We start from the raw sequence: 20558 nt of genomic DNA on the forward strand, positions 1-20558 counted from the left end.
ACCAGGGAGCTACAGAACAGCTACCAGACCAGCTACAGACAAGATACAGACCAGCTACAGAGCAGCATGACTGAGTGAATATAATTAGAGCTAAGACACACTGAAGTGCCTTTGGTCTCCTGATAATATCAGAGTTGTTTGGACTGAATAAAGTTGATTAAATGTTTTCTTCATTGGAAACGTTGTTCTAAGAGAGCGTAGATGAATTCAGTGTAATTTCTGACTCTGCTTGACACTGGAAACCCAAAGGTGACTACTGTTCAACTTCTAATAGGGCATGTGGTCCTGACCTGGCCATGAACACACACACACACACACACACCACACACACACACACACACACACACACACCACACCACACACACACACACACACACACACACCACACACACCCACAACACACACCCCAAGTCCAGAGGGGCTGGTTGGCCAAATATTTGTTTATGCAAAGTTCTGTCTCTTCTCAATCCCTCTCTCCTCGCTTTTTCTATCCCACCGCAACACAGAGTTGACCTGCTCACTAAATCGATCTATCTCTATCTCTCCCTCTCCCACTCTCTCTCTCTATCTCTCCCTCTCTCTCCCTCCTTCACTCTCTCTTCTTCCCTCCCTACCCAGCTAACAATTCTAGGGAGAGAGAAAGAGAACATTTTTGTAATGTTCTCCTAATGTTTGAGTGTCCAGTTTTCCGTTAGTCAGGGGAACATTCTATCTATGCTAACAAACAAACCCTCTGAGAAACTTTCAGCATGTTTTGGTGATATGTTAGGAGAACATTCCTTTAAAATCAAGCAGAATTTATCGAGAACATGGTTACAATTGTTCTCAGAATGTAAGACATTCATGTTCTAGACCACGTTTCATGGGAACGCTGCAGAACCTTTCTGTGTATCAGTTGTCAGGACGTTGCCTGATGGTCCCAAAGAAACGTCTCCAAAAAGATTTTTATTTTTTATTACACACACACACCTTGTTACTATTGCCAAGCCCATCAAGGCCTTGATGGGTGAACCACAGATCCATTCACAGCTCTTCTGTCTGTTGGCAGGTTACACACAGACAGTGCTTTTAACATAGTGTGAAAACCTCATGGTTCACGACATTTAGATGGTGTTGCTAAACCACATCTGTGTTAGTTGTCAGTTAATTTGACTATTCTCTCATCAGTGATTGGATAGTTGTCAGTTAATTGACTATCTCTCATCAGGGATTGGATAGTTGTCAGTTAATTTGACTATTCTCCTCATCATTGATTGGATAGTTGTCAGTTATGTCCCTCTCTAACCCCTACCACCAGCTATTCTCTCATCAGTGATTGGATAGTTGTCAGTTAATTTGACTATTCTCTCATCAGTGATTGGATAGTTGTCAGTTAATTGACTATTCTCTCATCAGTGATTGTGTAACAGTACTCTTCTTGCGTTGTGTACAATCAGTCATCGACGAACGGAACTCCAACATGTAGCATAGCACCAGTCATGTAGCTTTGTTTTAATAGGAACGGCACAAAATTGCACGTCATGCAATGCACATCTCACCATCCAACTCTGCACTCACACACTCTTCTGTTTGGTGCTTGTTCACTGGGCTAGTTACCAAAAATAATACAATTACAATATACAATATAATATCTTAACAATGTACCTGATAGGAACGACACAAATTGCACGTCATGCAATGCACGTCTCACCATCCAACTCTGCACTCACGCACTGTACAAAATATATGAATCCCCCCCCACCAGACACAGTAAGTTGCTAGCTAGTACTGGCGGGAATTCTTTACAACAAAATGCACAACAAATATTCTCCAAAAACCGCTGCATCTTATGTGTGATGTTCGAATAACATTTACAAACAATTTGATATAAATTGTACATTTAAATCATCACTTGAGAGTATAAAAATCACTTTTGATGTACAGTGCTTTGCAACCAACAACTTACCGCTGGTTTGGTGCTTGTTCACTGGGACGATTCTAACTGGAACATCCCCCCTCGTAAGCAAGCTACGCAAACCAGCCAATAAGATGCCATGTTGAGTAGGTGAAGGCAAGACAAACTCAAACCAAAAACCCATTGGCTTAACAATAAAGTGGCAAGGGGAATCACCAATATAACCCTGTTACAATTGGATAGTTGTCAGTTAATTTGACTATTCTCTCATCAGTGATTGGATAGTTGTCAGTTAATTTGACTATTCTCTCATCAGTGATTGGATAGTTGTCAGTTAATTTGACTATTCTCTCATCAGTGATTGGATAGTTGTCAGTTAATTAGACTTTTCCTCTCATCAGTGATTGGATAGTTGTCAGTTAATTTGACTATTCTCTCATCAGTGATTGGATAGTTGTTGCCAACACACTGACTCAACTCCAGCCACTTTAATAATGGGAATTGATGGGAAATGATGTAAAATATATCACTAGCCACTTTAAACAATGCTACCTAATATAATGTTCCCTACATTATTCATCTCATATGTATATGTATATACTGTACTCTATATCATCTACTGCATCCTTATGTAATACATGTATCACTAGCCACTTTAACTATGCCACTTTGTTTACATACTCATCTCATATGTATATACTGCACTCAATACCATCTACTGTATCTTGCCTATGCCGCTCTGTACCATCACTCATTCATATATCTTTATGTACATATTCTTTATCGCCTTACACTTGTGTCTATAAGGTAGTAGTTTTGGAATTGTTAGCTAGATTACTTGTTGGTTATTACTGCATTGTCGCAACTAGAAGCACAAGCATTTTGCTACACTCGCACTAACATCTGCTAACCATGTGTATGTGACAAATAAAATGTGATTTTATTTTATTTTATTTTATTTGTCAGTTAATTAGACTATTCTCTCATCAGTGATTGGATAGTTGTCAGTTAATTTGACTATTCTCTCATCAGTGATTGGATAGTTGTCAGTTAATTTGACTATTCTCGCATCAGTGATTGGATAGTTGTCAGTTAATTTGACTATTCTCTCATCAGTGATTGGATAGTTGTCAGTTAATTTGACTATTCTCTCATCAGTGATTGGATAGTTGTCAGTTAATTTGACTATTCTCTCATCAGTGATTGGATAGTTGTCAGTTAATTTGACTTCTCTCATCAGTGATTGTGACTGATTCTTCAACATTATTCCCAAGAATCTGCTGATATTGAGTGGAATCCATGCGACCCTCAACTTTAACAAGATTCCCAGTACCGGCACTGGCCACACAGCATGATGGAACCCCCACCATATTTTACTGTGGGTAGCAAGTGTTTTTCTTGGAACGCTGTGTTCTTTTGCCGCCATGCATAATGTCCCTTGTTATGACCAAATAACTCAATCTTTGTTTCATCAGTCCACAGCACCTTATTCCAAAATGAAGCTGGCTTGTACAAATGTGCGTTTGCATTCCTCAAGCGACTCTGTTTGTGGCGTTTGTGCAGAAAAGGCTTCTTCCGCATCACTCTCCCTTACAGCTGTTTTTTGACCGTTCTCACCATCCTTTGCCTCTCCAATATTTTACTTGGCCTGCCACTTCTGGCCTTAACAAGAACTGTGCCTGTGGTCTTCCATTTCCTCACTATGTTCCTCACAGTGGACACTGACAGCTTAAATCTCTGCCATAGCTTTTTGTAGCCTTCCTCTAAACCATAATGTTGAACAACCTTTGTTTTCAGGTCATTTGAGAGTTGTTTTGAGGCCCCCATGTTACCACTCTTCAGAGGAGAGTCAAAGAGAACAACAACTTGCAATTGGCCACCTTAAATACCTTTTCTCATGATTGGATGCACTTGTCTATGAAGTTCAAGGCTTAATGAGCTCACCAAACCAATTGTGTGTTCCAATTAATCAGTGCTAAGTAGTTACAGGTATTCAAATCAACAGAATGACAAGGGTGCCCACATTTTTTCATAGACTATTTTTCACATCTGATTTAATTTCATACAACTTAATATTGCTACACTAAAAATCTTTGTCTGGAAAATACCCCAGTACTCAGCTTTTATTAGAAAATGAATGGCATGCCACTGTGATCATTTTCTGTGACGACAGAGTAAATTATTATGCAGCCTCAGAGGGGTGCCCAAACTTTTTCATACGACTGTATTAAAATGTTTGAATGAAAACTGGACACCGGACTGTTCTTGCATGTGCTTATTGGGCCAGTATAGTTAGGCCCTGTCCAGAAGAAACACTAAACCCTTCTCCCTAGGCAATTGTTTAGATCTGAGACAACTTGATAGGTGTAAGCAATAGGGTGAATGCACTTTGAAGTAAATCTCAGCTCTGTTAAAAGTACACCCCAGACAAACTATTATTGACCCTAGTGATTCAGGAGGATCATTAAAACAGGTTGACATGCCCCACCAACATTACACAACTATATTGAAAGTCCTTCAATTGCTGCAATAAGTCAATCAAATCACTTATTAAAGAACAGTCATATTAACTGAAAGATGGTGGTGTAGCAGGAAGATCTGAGTACTCTGAACCTAAACGTTGTAAGTTCATATCCCAGTTGAGGACATGTTGAATAATAACTACTCTATAAAATAACATGCATCATTTAATCATGTGTGTCAAAGTGTGTCAAATATCTAAGTTGAAAACATTCTATGCGTGAGCATCCTTAACTTTGCCAACAGACAAAGAACGATGATTGGCTCTGCAACAGTAATACATGTTCACCAATCAGGGCCTTGATTGGCTCTGCAACAGTAATACATGTTCACCAATCAGGGCCTTGATTGGCTCTGTAACAGTAATACATGTTCACCAATCAGGGCCTTGATTGGCTCTGCAACAGTAATACATGTTCACCAATCAGGGCCTTGATTGGCTCTGCAACAGTAATACATGTTCACCAATCAGGGCCTTGATTGGCTCTGCAACAGTAATACATGTTCACCAATCAGGGCCTTGATTGGCTCTGCAACAGTAATACATGTTTTGGGGATCACATGCTCTGGCAACTCTCCCATGAAACATGTCTAAAACATGAATATCTTGTGTTCTGAGAACATGGCAACCACGTTTGATGGAATATTCTCCTAAACCACAGAAACCTGGACGCATGACTGTTTGTGCCATGTTTCCATGACATGTGTCTAGAACATTCACATATTAAGTTCTGAGAACATAGTAACCACTTTCTGGGTCAATTCGATTTCACATGAATGGATTGGTCTCTTGGAAACATTCCTGGCACATCACAGGAACATTCCTATGAGGAATCCTTCTATCTGTGTGTCTGTTATGGTGATAGACATGTAAACATCTCCAGATGGAACGGTCTTGTAAAGACAAGGACCTCTGCTAAACTGGCAGAGCATCATTTGCAAGTAATACTGACAAATAATACAGTGATATAATTCAAGAAAATGTAATTGAACTCAAATCTATTTTATTTAGGATGAATCAAATGTAGGATGGATTTAGGTGAATAATATAGATTATACTGACTGAAAAGTGTCGGACCAGCTGCACCACAGGCTCTGGTCCAGGTCCTCCATGTCCAGAGTGAACTTGGTCACACAGAAGTCAGAGATGGCCCTCCCGTAGGCATCGCTGCAGCTGCTAAGTGGTGGAATGGCCCTCCCGTAGGCATCGCTGCAGCCGCTCACTGGGGGAAAGCCACGGGCTGCTTCAGAGGGAAGGAACATGTCATCAGATTGTAGTGTAGTTGTTGGAAGCAATCAGGGAGGCAGCAAGTTTATGAAACAGGGGCTAAATGTGTCAAGCGTCTAAGAATAGGAGTGATGATTTAGGATCAGTTTTGCCTTTAAGATCATAAACAATAAGATTATATGGACAGGGGGCACCAGATCCTAGATCAGCAGTCTCAGTCTGAGACGCTTGATGCATGCAGACGAAGATCTTGATTCAAATACCCTTCGTTAATAAGCGTTTGATTGAGCCTGCCTGGAGTACCGGATAGGCAAGGTTTGCACTTTTGGGACCATTCCGTTGCACTAAGCAAGCTCAATCTAATGCAGCTTAAAGTATTTTAAAGACAACAAGTACTTTTTGAACCCATGTCTTGAAGGAAACCAGTACGTGGTACCAGTACCTGACCAGTACGGACCACCAGAATAGACTGTCCCAGTCTGTCATCCATGCATGCTTCAAGATGTCCACCATTGTCCCTGTACTCAAGCAAACAAAGGTAACCTGCCTAAATGACTATTGCTCTGCCTATAGCACTCAGTTTTTTCATCATGAAGTGTTTTGAGAGGCTGGTCAAGGACCACATCAGCTCCACCTTACCTGAAACCCTGGCCCATTAGGATATACATACCGACCTAACAGATCCACGGATGACGCAATCGCCAGTGTTCTGAACACGCCCCTATCCCACTTGGACGTGCTGCAAGAATGCTGTTCATCGACTACAGTTCACCACCTATTGACATTGATGGGGCTGCAGTGGAGAGGGTCCAAAGTTCCACTCTGCCAGGGCTCCAACCTCCACCCTGTAGAAGGTCTCCTTGCTGTCTGTAAATGAGCACTAAGCCACCCAATGTCCACTTACAAGGTCATCTACGCACTAACACAATGTTAGGCAGTCCAAGGTGGAGGATTGTTCATGTGGATAAATGTCCAGCTGGTGAGTTGGTGTGGAGCCCCAGGGGTTTACAGAGGTGTTCTCAACCGGGACTCTGGAATGCAACCAAATGGTTCAGATAGGGGTGGGGGGGTCTGTAACCCTACCAGCTATGGCCTGTGATTGGGTACCCTGGCAACCTGGTCCCTAACATAGAGGTGTGAAGTGCCCCCTGCCTGGACGAAAAAGTCAGGCTAAGGTCGGGGCTCAGTACTTGGTAGCCTACCTCAGCTGTAAGAAGTCCCAAATGTTGTCTCTTAAGTGCCAGAGCCATGGAGAGGGTTTGAATGGTTGATGTCTGAGAGTTTCATGATTAAAGTTAGATGTTTTTGTACAGACAGCACAAAGCACGTTATGGGAAACTCAGTGTCCCAGATCTGTTTTTTACCACAGCACAAAGCACGTTATGGGAAACTCAGTGTCTCAGATCTGTTTTTTACCACAGCACAAAGCACTTTATGGGAAACTCAGTGTCCCAGATCTGTTTTTGTACAGACAGCAGAAAGCACGTTATGGGAAACTCAGTGTCCCAGATCTGTTTTTGTACAGACAGCACAAAGCACTTTATGGGAAACTCAGTGTCCCAGATCTGTTTTTGCTCTTTCCTTCTCCATTGCTGTCCTTGTCAAGTCAAACATGGTCGTCATGGCAATGAGCACCAAGTTGGCATGATAGCACAACCAGACTGACGCTCAGGCTACTGTACGGGTTCTCCTGACTTCCTCTAGCTAATAGTTCACACTGAGCATGAGACCAGCTCCAGGGGTCACCAGGGGTGACAGAAAGGTGGAACAGCAAAGTGCCCAAAGGCAGTTAAATGACCATTGAACAGTAGCAGAATACAGATGGTGCCTTTAAAATCACAAGGTTTACCCAGCAATAACCTTTGATGTGAGTACTCTGACTAATGTCATTCGAGAGCCATCTATAATTAGGCTACTATTAGTAATGATATCCTCCTGTGGGTGAATTGGGGACAACCCACTGGGCACAGATGGCAATTATCAAATCAAATGTTGTATGTCACATGCGCTGAAAACAACAGGTGTAGTAGACCTCACAGTGAAAAGCTCTTAACTAACAATGCAGTTTTAAGAAAAATAAGTGTAAAGGAAATATTTACTAAAATAAACTGAAGTAAAATAAATAAATAAATAAATAGAAAAGAGAAGAAAAGAAAAGAAAATAGAAAAATAACAAGTAATTAAAGAGCAGTAAAATAACAGTAGTGAGGCTATATACTTGGGTACCAGTACAGAGTCAATGTGCGGGGCACCGGTTAGTCGACGTATTTGAGGTAATATGTACATGTAGGTGTAAAATGGGAGTCAATGCAAATAGTCCAGGTAGCCATTTGATTGGCTGTTCAGGAGTCTTATCCGGCAGAAGCTGTTAATTAAGAAGCCTTTTTGACGGAGACTTGGCGCTCCGGTACCGCTTGCCGTGCGGTAGCAGAGAGAACAGTCTGGGGTGCAATTAAACGTTTATTCCACCTTGGTTCAACGTCATTTCATTGAAATGAATTGAAATCACGTTGATTCAACCAGTGTGTGCCCAGTGGGAAGCGGAATAAATACGCTTTGTGTCAAATGTATAGAGACCCGTCTAAAGAAAGCGTTGCATTGACTTTGACTGCATCTTCATGCATTTGATGCTGCTGATTCATTCAGGTTGGCCCAGATATCCTTCACCTTGGTCAGCTGTTTTGTTTAGTATTGTGCGAACATGTTTTCATATTCATCATGATCATGTGTAGACTCCCAATGAGAAAATACATGGAAAGACGTCTTCCTGAGAAAGCTGCTGACCAAAGCTTAGAGACCAGACGCTCTATGTGAATACTGAACAAAATCACAATATTGGACACTTCACTCTTATAACGTCAATAATCGATGAAGTTGAAAATGGTTTAATGTCAAAATATGACATTTTCATCCTTAGCTTCATTCTACAGCACACATTTGAAGTGTTATTTATGTTTCCGTAATGGTCAAACGTTTGCATTACGCAATAAGTTGTATAGGCTACATCAAACGAAAAAGGTCAATGTAAGTCATTTGTAGACGACTTGGTACGGTTCGGTTATCTAGTAAGAATAAGAAGTGCGCCAGGGAGGCATATTGCATACAATTAAAAAACAGAAAAACAACCAGCAAACAAAAGCAAAAGAACAAATAGCTATTATATATAATTAATCAAATCACACTTACCCGCCACACATAAAACAAGGGTTAGTTTTGTCAGCGATGTACAGTCTAGTGCCATAGCTTCTTATTATGGACTGCACCGAAGAGACGCGGCAGTAACCTAACTTCTCACTCGTGTTCTCTTCTTCTGTGTATTGACGCGCTAATTCTTCCGTCTCATTGTCCTTTGCATAACTGATTCATCGAATGAATATGCATGCTCCAACTGAAGCCATTGTTCACGCCAGTTGGCTATTTTAACTGGGGACAGGAGCGACACCCAAGTCGTGGAGCCATCCATAAATCAGTGGTAAATCGTTGGTTAACTTCCATACATAGCCGCGGGAGGTAGAGGTGTTGAGGGTTCTGCAGCACAACACCTGCGACCCCCCAACTACTCCCTTGGCTAAAGTTCTACTTCCCTTGGCTAAAGTTCTACTTCCCTTGGCTAAAGTTCTACTTCCCTTGGTTAAAGTTATTATGTTGCTGTTGATAGTCCATATAATATCTATATGCCACATGTAAGTAGCCTATAGTGCCCAAAATATCACAGAGACCGGCGCAGGACTGTTGAGGTAGCACAACGGACATCGTAGGCTACCACAACCAGGTTTGGCTGTATGACATAGATGTTGTATTGTCCTATTGCCAAGTTCTGAGATGTACAATTTTTTAAAATGTATATATATATATATATATATTACCATATTTGACATGTAATTACCTTGTATACAATATCCTGTGCTCTCTCCCACAGGTGGTGCAACCTCCCTAATTTATCCATCGGTTGGCTTATTCCATAATGCATATTAAATCTTTATTCCATTGTTCATTTCATAAAGTGGGCAGTGGGCACACTATCAATCGTTCTCATGTAATGCACTAGAGTCTGGCTTTGTCTTTAGTATGCAGTGTCTGCTGCAGCTCTGATTTTGGCCATGAGAAACTCCTATTTATTATAAGTCCTGCTGGAGATCAATATGATTGAGGGTTTGTGATGGAGGACTGGCCAACCCTCAGGGCCTGGTTCCTCTCTAGGTTTCTTCCTAGGTTCCTGGCTTTTTCTAGGGAGTTTTTCCTGGCCACAGTGCTTCTACGTCTTCACTGCTTGCTGTTTGGGGTTTTAGGCTGGGATTCTGTATAAGCACTTGGTGACATCTGCTGAGGTAAAGGGCGTTATTAATACATGTAATTTCATTTGATATGTGAATGGATCTTGTGTTTCTCCCACCAACCCTGAATCTCTCCAATAAAAGTAGATGTACCTTATTTAGATCCCCTAGATGGCAGCAGATAATAGCCAATGACCAGTATGAGGGGATCCCGTCATATAAGTTAGACCTGTTGGTGTACAGTGGGTCTCTCTTAGGAATAAAAGTGCTATCTAGAACCTAAAAGGGTTATTTGGCTGTCCCCTAGGGGAACCCTTTCAATAACCCCTTTGGGTTCCATGTAGAACACATTCCACAAAGGGCTCTAAATTGAACCCAAAAGGGTTCTGCCTGAAACCAAAAAAGGTTCTACCTGGAACCAAAAAGGGTTCTCCTATGGGGACCGCTAGATAACCCTTTTGGATCCTTTTTCTCTAAGAGTGTAGTGGGTTAGAAGACGTACATATTTACCATTACTAAGGCATCAACTACCACACACACACACACACACACACACACACACACACACACACACACACACACACACACACACACACACACACACACACACACACATATATATATATATTTATATGCACATTATCTACTTTAGCAGATTAGCCTAATTTGTATCATAATTAGATTTTAAAAACGTATAACCACAGACCTACCTTTAATAAGATGTTGACCTACCATGCTTTCCCCCTGTAATAAGACACAGGAGTCGGCCTACAGCTTACTGATTATAAGCATAACCAGTTATTCAATTCACTGTGTGGACTACAGGGGATGCTACTGTATTACAGTTGGACCCATGTTGAAATGCATTGTAAGCCTATATAGTTTGGCCCTCTTGTGGTTATTGGCAGTATGTTGTTAGAATCCTACAGAGACTGTAACTGTAAAAGTATCATAGTCCATATAATGTCTATGTGCCACATAGCACTTTGACAGACACAGAGAGACCCAGAGGCAGGGACATATACATCATTCATTCATTAGAGTGTTTTGGCCATTTCTCTCACAGCAATATGTTGACTTTGAGAAAAGATTGTATTCTGATTGACATCGATATAAAAACAATAACGAGGCCTAGTTGTTTTCACAAAATGATATGAATCGTTTTGCTCTAGACGGCCTATCTGGGTTCTGTGGTTAACCTACTTTGGTTTGGGCACGTCATGCTCTCAATGGACGCAGTAGGCACAATTATTCTCCTCTATGTAAGGTTACGTGTACTGTAGCCTCAAGGCCTATTCAAATACGTCTCGTCAATGTCAACACCTATTCTGTCAACAAATACCATTTCTGAAGAGAAATTAAAATAGAAACGCACAATACTTTTCGCATACAAACAGTTATTCCGATGCAATTGTTGGCTATGGGCATTTTACGCACACTTAGGGAAGTGTATAGGCCAGGGTCTGAGACAGGTGTACACTGTGCATCAAGAGAACAACTGTATATCAATCCTAATGAGCCAATGAGAGAGTGATATGAGTGATATGGGCGTGTTTATTAAGCTCAGAGCGTTTCCCTCGACCAATCAGTGGACTGTAGGAGGCGTTAGCCGCACTGAAGGGGTGTGTCAAAACCCCCCCCAGCCGTCTGCTGTATCGTAGTGTGAGGAGTAATGGCATGGAGTATCAGTGGTCAAAACCGGTCAAAACATTGGTCACTATAAGAACTACAAACGAACCTACTGTTTTCGTCGCGTTTAACTTGTGCATTGAACTATTTGGGCAAACGGAGGACGCCATGACGCGCGCGTGGGGACACAGTTTCTGAAACTGTCAAGAGCCGATATTTCCTTTTCATTAACGGAATACCTTATTGGACATGTGAGTTACCGGAGCTATCGTCAGCAACCGTGCAAAATGAAGTTTCTCCTGTGTCTTCGATGTCTCCTCATCTCCTTCGTGGTGTTCAGGCCGAGCACAGCACAGTCAGGTGAGTGAGAGCAACAGACAGCGCGCTCATGCGCAAGGTCTTCGGCTATGGTATTTGCCTTTGTAAACTGCCCGTAATAATTGATCTAAAATACAAATAACTGACCACGCTGCTGCTGATATGAAATGTTGTTGTGAAGTAGAACAGTATGTAAATTGACACACTTCAAGCTGGTATGTTATAATAGTCCATGACATTACTGCAGTCGTCTTCGTAAACAAATCTGAAGTTCACAAACACGCATGTCATTCCGCAAAGTGCATCACCGGATGTCAATAAAGCCCACTCACTCAAGGTTGTCACTATTAATGAATCCTATCCGATGGCAACCTTTCCCTTAGGGAATAGTCTTGAATTAATATTGTCATACAACTCGAATAGGCTACCCCACACACAGAGGGTCATGGATTTCATTTTAAAAAATCCTAGTTTCTAACGATAAGCTCCAGGCATTGATTATTTATTGCTTATCAGGTGCGTCATATCTGGATGAAACGACTTTCCCCCTTATTTGAGACAGTTGGGCTAGTCATTTTAATCATATAGCCTGAAGTGTTAGAGGCAATTCTTCGTTTTCTGGTTGTTATTGCCATGATTCTGTCGTAACACAGTGATTACACAGGCTACTTGTAATTATTAATGATATCTAGCCTATATTGATTATTTAGCAGTGCTTTAGCCTGTACATTTGGTTTGCGAACAAACTTGACTGCGTCAACAGTTTTCGTTTAAGTGTCCTGTGGACTATTGTCTCATCAGATCATAATGTACCCTAGGCTATTTATTTCAGCGAATCACCTATATGAATAGTAGATTTTGGTCTTATGCTTTCGGCTGAATATCGTTGAGGGGTTCCTTTCCTCTATATTAACAGCAAAATACATTTTATAATGTTACAATATTTAACGTATGTAGCAAATCATATCGAATAATTCCCCCTTGATGTTCACCTCCCCCCTGTGGTTTCCCTGCAAGCTGAAAATAATTTAGGCGACAGGTGAAACAGTCCCGCAGCCGCCACTTGTTCGGTCAAATGCCCATGGTAGAGAGGCATTCACATCGGCAGGCACTCGCTGAGGCAAGCGAATAGCTCACGCTCCCCCCTCTCCCTCCCTCCCTCCCAGCGCGCGGTCCAGAGCGGGTCCCACGCTCGTCCCTCGGTGTTCTCATACCGTAACCTACGAGCATGTTTGTCCATTATGCATTTTGGCCTGCTACTGAAATGGAGCCCGTTTATGAATCGGGTTTGTTGTCGTCTCATTTATGTGTGGGGGTTGGCTGTGTCAGCGATCCAATTGAATGTCAAATCCATGGCTAAAATCATTGTTTTCAGAGAATGTGACTTAGCTGGCTACCGTCCATGTTCATTGTCATATCCATTCAACCATTGATAAAGAGGGGGGCATTTTAATTACCAAATGATGTTGGCTTTTGAACTTTTCTACTATACCTTCTACTTTTTATGTTGATTAATTGAACTCCCGCGTCTCACCTCAACCCCTCCTCTCCTTTTTTATGGGCTTTGATGAGTTCATTTTAGCAGTGCAATATATGAGGACCTGAACTATCAGCACAGCCGTGGGAAGTACAGTGCTGCAGGACCCCCTGAAAAATGACAATAATAAAACAATATAAATGTTTGTTTTTTTAATGTTTTTTTTCTCTCACAAAAGTAGTGCACTGGGCCTTTACTAGTCCTTTAGAATAACATTCAAACGTTTCATTCCCTTATAGAACAGTACATCCGTGTTGCATTCAAACACAATACCCTGCGTTTCTTTCAGAACCATTTGTAGGATCCTATCTGGCTTGTCTGAATGCTGCTGTTACATATCTTAGCAGACTTGTCACAACTGAAGATCACCCTGGGAAATCAACATTATTCTATTCTATACTATTCTATTATATACTATTCTATAATATACTATTCTATAATATTATATACTATTCTATTCTATACCATTCTATTCTATACCATTCTATTATATACTATTCTATTCTATATCATTCTATTCTATACTATTCTATTATATACTATTCTATTCTATACCATTCTATTCTATACCATTCTATTATATACTATTCTATAATATTCTATACTATTCTATTATATACCATTCTATTCTATACAATTCTATTTGATACTATTCTATTATATACTATTTTATGCTATTCTATTTTATACTATACAATTTTAAACTATTCTATAAAATTCTATTCTATACTATTCTATTTTACACTATTCGATATTATTTTATTTTATACTATTCTATTCTATTTCATTCTATATTCTATACTATTCTATGGTATTTTATACCATTCTATTCTATACTATTATTTACTATTCTATTCTACAACATTTTATTATATAACATTCCATTCTAGACTATTCTATATTATTATTTTTGATACCATTCCATTCTATACTATTCTATATTATTCTATTCTATACCATTCTATTCTGTTTTATTCTATACTATTCTATTCTATACTATTCTAGACTATTCTGTACTATTATATTCAATACTATTCTATTATATACTATTCTATTCTATACCATTCCATTCTAGACTATTCTATATTATTCTATACCATTCTATTCTATTCATTCTATTCTATTCTATACTATTCTATTCTAGACTATTCTATACTATTATATTCAATACTATTCTATACTATACTATACCATTCTATTATATACTATTGTATTCTATACCATTCTATTCTATACTACTCTATTCTAGACTAATCTATACTACTCTATTTTAGGACTTGACTCTATTCTATTCATTCTATTCTATTCTATTCTATACTATTCTATTCTATTCTATTCTATACCATTCCATTCTAGACTATTCTATATTATTCTATACCATTCTATTCTATTCATTCTATTCTATTCTATACTATTCTATACTATTATATTCAATACTATTCTATACTATATTATACCATTCTATTATATACTATTGTATTCTATACCATTCTATTCTATACTACTCTATTCTAGACTAGTCTATACTATTCTATTTTAGGACTTAACATTAGGTTCTAATATAGTGTATAAGACAATAGTAACATTGTGGAGGTGCACATTGGTGTCACCATGTTTAGACATCATAACGTTGGTCTCTCGGTGTTGAGGTGAGGAGACGACCTGCTGGTCCTGATTTGGTGGATGTGCAACATATCTGTCTGAAGGCAATATCACCGATATACACATGTCATGAGGACTGGGACGTTCCCCAGCACACCCCTGCTTTGTCTTGGTTCTCTAGACTGAGGTAGAGGTGGTGCATGAGGGCTGGGATTCTCCCCAGCACACCCCTGCTTTGTCTTGGTTCTCTAGACTGAGGTAGAGGTGGTGCATGAGGACTGGGAAGCTCCCCAGCACACCCCTGCTGTGTCTTGGTTCTCTAGACTGAGGTAGAGGTGGTGCATGAGGACTGGGATGCTCCCCAGCACACCCCTGCTGTGTCTTGGTTCTCTAGACAGAGGTAGAGGTGGTGCATGAGGACTGGGATGCTCCCCAGCACACCCCTGCTGTGTCTTGGTTCTATAGACTGAGGTAGAGGTGGTGCATGAGGACTGGGATGCTCCCCAGCACACCCCTGCGGTGTCTTGGTTCTCTAGACTGAGGTAGAGGTGGTGCATGAGGACTGGGATGCTCCCCAGCACACCCCTGCTGTGTCTTGGTCCTCTAGACTGAGGTAGAGGTGGTGCACGAGGACTGGGATGCTCCCCAGCACACCTTCTGCTGTGTCTTGGTTCTCTAGACTGAGGTAGAGGTGGTGCATGAGGACTGGGATGCTCCCCAGAACACCCCTGCTGTGTCTTGGTTCTCTAGACTGAGGTAGTGGTGGTGCTGGTGGTGCACAGATAGGTCTATACACTAACCACCTCAAAGTCTGCATCCCAAATGGCATCCTATTCACTACGCAGTGCACTACTTCTCAGCACAGTACTATGAGACCTAGAGACCCTGGTCAGAAGTAGTGCACTATATAGGGTACAGGGTGCCATTTGGGACATGGACGTAATCTGAAATGCACTTCATAAGTGTGGCCACAGTAGAGGGACTATATAAGACGTAACACACATTAACAGGAAATGGGGAGGAGCCTAGAAGTGGAGGAGAGGGGGATGGGAGAATTGAGTGGGGAGAAGAGCAGCCTCCAGACAGATGGACGGGGTTATTTGGCATGTCGTCTTCCAGCCAAGAGACATGTTTGTGATGCAAATTTCCCCTAAGAATCTGAGCTATGTCTCCCGCTTGTGTATGTGTGTGTGTGTGTGTGTGTGTGTATGTGTGTGTGTGTGATAGAAATGGGTTGTTGACTCCCACCACCTCCCCAGATATAGCTCTGCATTCCCTCCACACGTCCCCCATCTCACCCTTCATCTCATCTGCCTCAGTCACTTCCCCAAGTTCTGATCTAGGCTTATACCATGGCCTATATGTTGCTACCTGAAATCCTTGTTTATGCTCTTATGAGCATTTTCCCCATTGTACGTTTTATGGGGGCAATGTTTAATCTGCATGTGTGTAGATCTCTGTTTATCTCTTTCTGGTGTTATACTCTGGTGTTCCTCAAGGGCTATGTCTGGGTAGTGTCTGTCTGTCTGTCTGTCTGTCTGTCTGTCTGTCTGTCTGTCTGTCTGTCTGTCTGTCTGTCTGTCTGTCTGTCTGTCTGTCTGTCTGTCTGTCTGTCTGTCTGTCTGTCTGTCTGTCTGTCTGTCTGTCTGTCTGTCTGTCTGTCTGTCTGTCTGTCTGTCTGTCTGTCTGTCTGTCTGTCTGTCTGTCTGTCTGCCTGTCTGTTTAGGCAGATGGCACTATGTCCTAATCAGACTGCAGTCAGTTGGTGTGACATTTTGGGGGGTTCTCATGGCAATTGTCTGGAGGAGGACCAAGTGAATACCAATATCAAATTATTCATTGGGGGAGGGGGTAGAGGGGGGTTCTTCTCCAAAGCTGAGGTTTGAGGAAATGAGAATTTATATTTATACTATTTATACTCTTTAGAAAGCATCGGTCTAAACTTGTATCTCTTTGTTTAACTCTACTGGAGAGCTTGGGACATGGATCTAGTTTACTCTTCTGGCACAATGAGTTGATATCAGATGGCCCGGTGCCAATCATTCATGCTTTACCACAAAGACCTTTGTCTGTTCTGTCGTTATGCTGTCATCATCATGATTAGCGTTAATTATCCTTCTGGAAATGAGTGTGATCCTGTGTGTTTACATTATTAGATAGAGAGACACGTATTGTTTGTGTGTGTGTCAGAGAGAGATCCAGTGAGAGAGAGCGAATGATTGAGATGAGTTCAATCAGGGTGACATTGGGGCGGTGAGCGGTGGCTCGTTCATTGGCCTTTTAATCTAAACCAGCGATGGCTGCCCACTGTAAGCACAGCCTTTTAATAAACGAGCACACTGTCAAGGGAAGAGAGAGACACAGTCCTCTAGTCTTCTCAACATCAGGGTCATATTCATTAGGCACCAAACGGAAGAAAACACACTGAAACATGGAGGGACTACCTGAACTTGTCCAACAAGAAGCGTTCATTTCCATTTTCGGTTGCAAGACATTTCCAAACGTACCCGAATGAACACGGCTCCGCACTGTGCTTTGTATTACGGCAACACATGCTTAGATTTCTCAAGCCTTGAATGTGATATAATGGCAGACGGTTGTTGGTTTGACGTTTGTTTGCCTGGCTCCACTACAGAGAGGCTTCTGTCTCATGAGTTCGTGAACCAACCAAAATATTTACATGAGCTAGCACAACTGCACAGCATGTGAGAGGAAAACATCCAAGACTGTGTCTTTCAGAGGGAGGAATGGGGAAACGGTAGTTTCAACAGCCTGAGTAGGAATCATCCCCTTCTACCAGCCTCCTCTGTGTGTGTCTCTCTCTCTCTCTCTCTCTTTCTCTCTCTCTCTCTCTCTCTCTCTCTCCCTCTCTCTCTCTCTCTCTTTCTCTCTCTCTTTCTCTCTCTCTCTTTCTCTCTCTCTCTCTCTCTCTCTCTCTCTTTCTCTCTTTCTCTCTTTCTCTCTCTCTCTCTCTTTCTCTTTCTCTCTCTCTCTCTCTCTCTCTCTCTCTCTCTCTCTCTCTCTCTCTCTCTCTCTCTCTCTATATATATATATATATATATATATATATATATATATATATATATATATATATATATATATATATATATCAGTCTTTGGCAGGACAGGAGAAGCATTAACCCGCGTCTCTCTGTGCTTAATGACAAGAATAATGGCTTTAATTGGGCTGAACCATCTCATGCCAACTCCTGGTGGGCATTTTGATTGGCCAGTTGATGCCTTGCCTGGCACAGATTTCTATAGTTTAGACTGTTTAAAATGCCAGAGCTCCAAACAGAATTTTAGACCCTTGTCCTCTGTAGACAATGGAGAACACAGAAAGAGAGATAGAGGGGAGGGGGAAGTACAGTGGCTAGAATCCACTGCCACTGAGGGAGGGGAGCACTTTGGTTTTGAGGCGACTGGAGGGCTTGTTTTCTCCACCACTTGTAATTCCACTCAGAAACAAACGTCCCCCTTTATGTTGCGGAGAGGGGGTGACCCCGTCCACCTCTCTTCTTCCCCCTCTCCTCCTTACGCTGCTGCTAGCAGCAGCACACTGCAGAACCTCATGCTGGGTTCCCTGTACCCTTTTCTCTCCGTTCTGTCCTCTTGCCTCTCTTTCTGTGTAGGCCAAGATGTTTGTGTCTCCTGGGACTCTTATCTGCGTATAACTTGTTTTGGAAGGTTTTCCAATATGCTGGGCTACTTCATATGCTCAGGCAAGTGTGCCTGTGTGCAGCAGTGGTGCCCCCCCTACCCCTCTCTCTCTCTCTCTCTCTCTCTCTCTCTCCCTCTCTCCCTCTCTCCCTCTGCCTCTCCCTATCTCTCTCCCTCTCTCTCTCTCTCTCTCTCTCTCAGCCTGGTTGGTGTCTCTTTAATTATGACATCCAATTGGCCACGCGGACAATAAGCTGTCAGTGACCACTCTGAGGGATGGGTCTGCCTCTCATCCTATCGTGTGTGTGTGTGTATATTGTCATTTATGGGAGTGGCGTGTGTGTGCATGTGTATGTACAGTGGGGCAAAAAAGTATTTAGTCAGCCACCAACTGTGCAAGTTCTCCCACTTAAAAAGATGAGAGAGGCCTGTCATCATAGGTACACTTCAACTATGACAGACAAAATGAGATTTTTTTTCTCCAGAAAATCACATTGTAGGATTTTTAATGAATTTATTTGCAAATTATGGTGGAAAATAAGTATTTGGTCAATAACTAAAGTTTATCTCAATACTTTGTTATATACCCTTTGTTGGTAATGACAGAGGTCAAACGTTTTCTTTTAGTCTTCACAAGGTTTTCACACACTGTTGCTGGTATTTTGGCCCATTCCTCCATGCAGATCTCCTCTAGAGCAGTAATGTTTTGGGGCTGTTGCTGGGGAACACAGACTTTCAACTCCCTCCAAAGATGTTCTATGGGTTTGAGATCTGGAGACTGGCTAGGCCACTCCAGGACCTTGAAATGCTTCTTACAAAGCCACTCCTTCGTTGCCCGGGTGGTGTGTTTGGGATCATTGTCATGCTGAAAGACCCAGCCACGTTTCATCTTCAATGCCCTTGCTGATGGAAGGAGGTTTTCACTCAAAATCTCACGATACATGGCCCCATTCATTCTTTCCTTTACACGGATCAGTCGTCCTGGTCCCTTTGCAGAAAAACAGCCCCAAAGCATGATGTTTCCACCCCCATGCTTCACAGTAGGTATGGTGTTCTTTGGATGCAACTCAGCATTCTTTGTCCTCCAAACACGACGAGTTGAGTTTTCACCAAAAAGTTCTATTTTGGTTTCATCGGACCATATGACATTCTCCCAATCTTCTTCTGGATCATCCAAATGCTCTCTAGCAAACTTCAGACGGGCCTGGACATGTACTGGCTTAAGCAGGGGACACATCTGGCACTGCAGGAGTTGAGTCCCTGGTGGCGTAGTGTGTTACTGGTGGTAGGCTTTGTTACTTTGGTCCCAGCTCTCTGTAGGTCATTCACTAGGCCCTCCCGTGTAGTTCTGGGATTTTTGCTCACTGTTCTTGTGATCATTTTGACCCCACGGGGTGAGATCTTGGGTGGAGCCCCAGATTGAGGGAGATTATCAGTGGTCTTGTATGTCTTCCATTTCCTAATAATTGCTCCCACAGTTGATTTCTTCAAACCAAGCTGCTTACCTATTGCAGATTCAGCCTTCCCAGCCTGGTGCAGGTCTACAATTTTGTTTCTGGTGTCCTTTGACAGCTCTTTGGTCTTGGCCATAGTGGAGTTTGGAGTGTGACTGTTTGAGGTTGTGGACAGGTGTCTTTTATACTGATAAAAAGTTAAAACAGGTGCCATTAATACAGGTAACAAGTGGAGGACAGAGGAGCCTCTTACAGAAGAAGTTACAGGTCTGTGAGAGCCAGAAATCTTGCTTGTTTGTAGGTGACCAAATACTTATTTTCCACCATAATTTGCAAAAAAAATCATTAAAAATCCTACAATGTGATTTTCAGGATTTTTCCCCCTCATTTTGTCTGTCATAGTTGAAGTGTACCCATAATGAAAATTACAGGCCTCTCTCAT

The 20558-nt window shown here is 41.7% G+C and overlaps 2 protein-coding genes across 3 annotated transcripts in view; one reads left to right on the forward strand and one right to left on the reverse strand.

Annotated features, from left to right (window-relative positions):
• LOC109885189 (receptor activity-modifying protein 1) overlaps nucleotides 1-9160 on the reverse strand; it is a 47900-nt gene extending 38740 nt beyond the window's left edge. Inside the window, exons 1-2 of one of the 2 annotated variants that reach the window (XM_031813572.1) lie at nucleotides 8829-9160; nucleotides 5478-5655 (exon numbers count right to left, since the gene is read on the reverse strand). In XM_031813572.1, the coding sequence (XP_031669432.1) occupies nucleotides 5478-5655; nucleotides 8829-8883 (233 nt within the window). In that variant the 5' untranslated portion in view covers nucleotides 8884-9160. Of the gene's footprint in view, nucleotides 1-5477; nucleotides 5659-8828 lie in introns of both variants that reach the window. The other variant, XM_031813570.1, reaches the window with a different exon arrangement.
• Nucleotides 9161-11567: 2407 nt separating this feature from the next.
• The window catches only part of LOC109886997 (receptor tyrosine-protein kinase erbB-4-like), a 503341-nt gene continuing 494350 nt past the window's right edge, over nucleotides 11568-20558 (forward strand). Inside the window, 1 exon segment of the mRNA XM_031813320.1 lies at nucleotides 11568-11905. Coding sequence (XP_031669180.1) covers nucleotides 11833-11905 — 73 coding nt within the window. The 5' untranslated portion in view covers nucleotides 11568-11832.

This window comes from Oncorhynchus kisutch, unplaced genomic scaffold (assembly GCF_002021735.2).
Source record: "Oncorhynchus kisutch isolate 150728-3 unplaced genomic scaffold, Okis_V2 Okis05a-Okis16b_hom, whole genome shotgun sequence".
Lineage (NCBI taxonomy): Eukaryota > Metazoa > Chordata > Actinopteri > Salmoniformes > Salmonidae > Oncorhynchus > Oncorhynchus kisutch.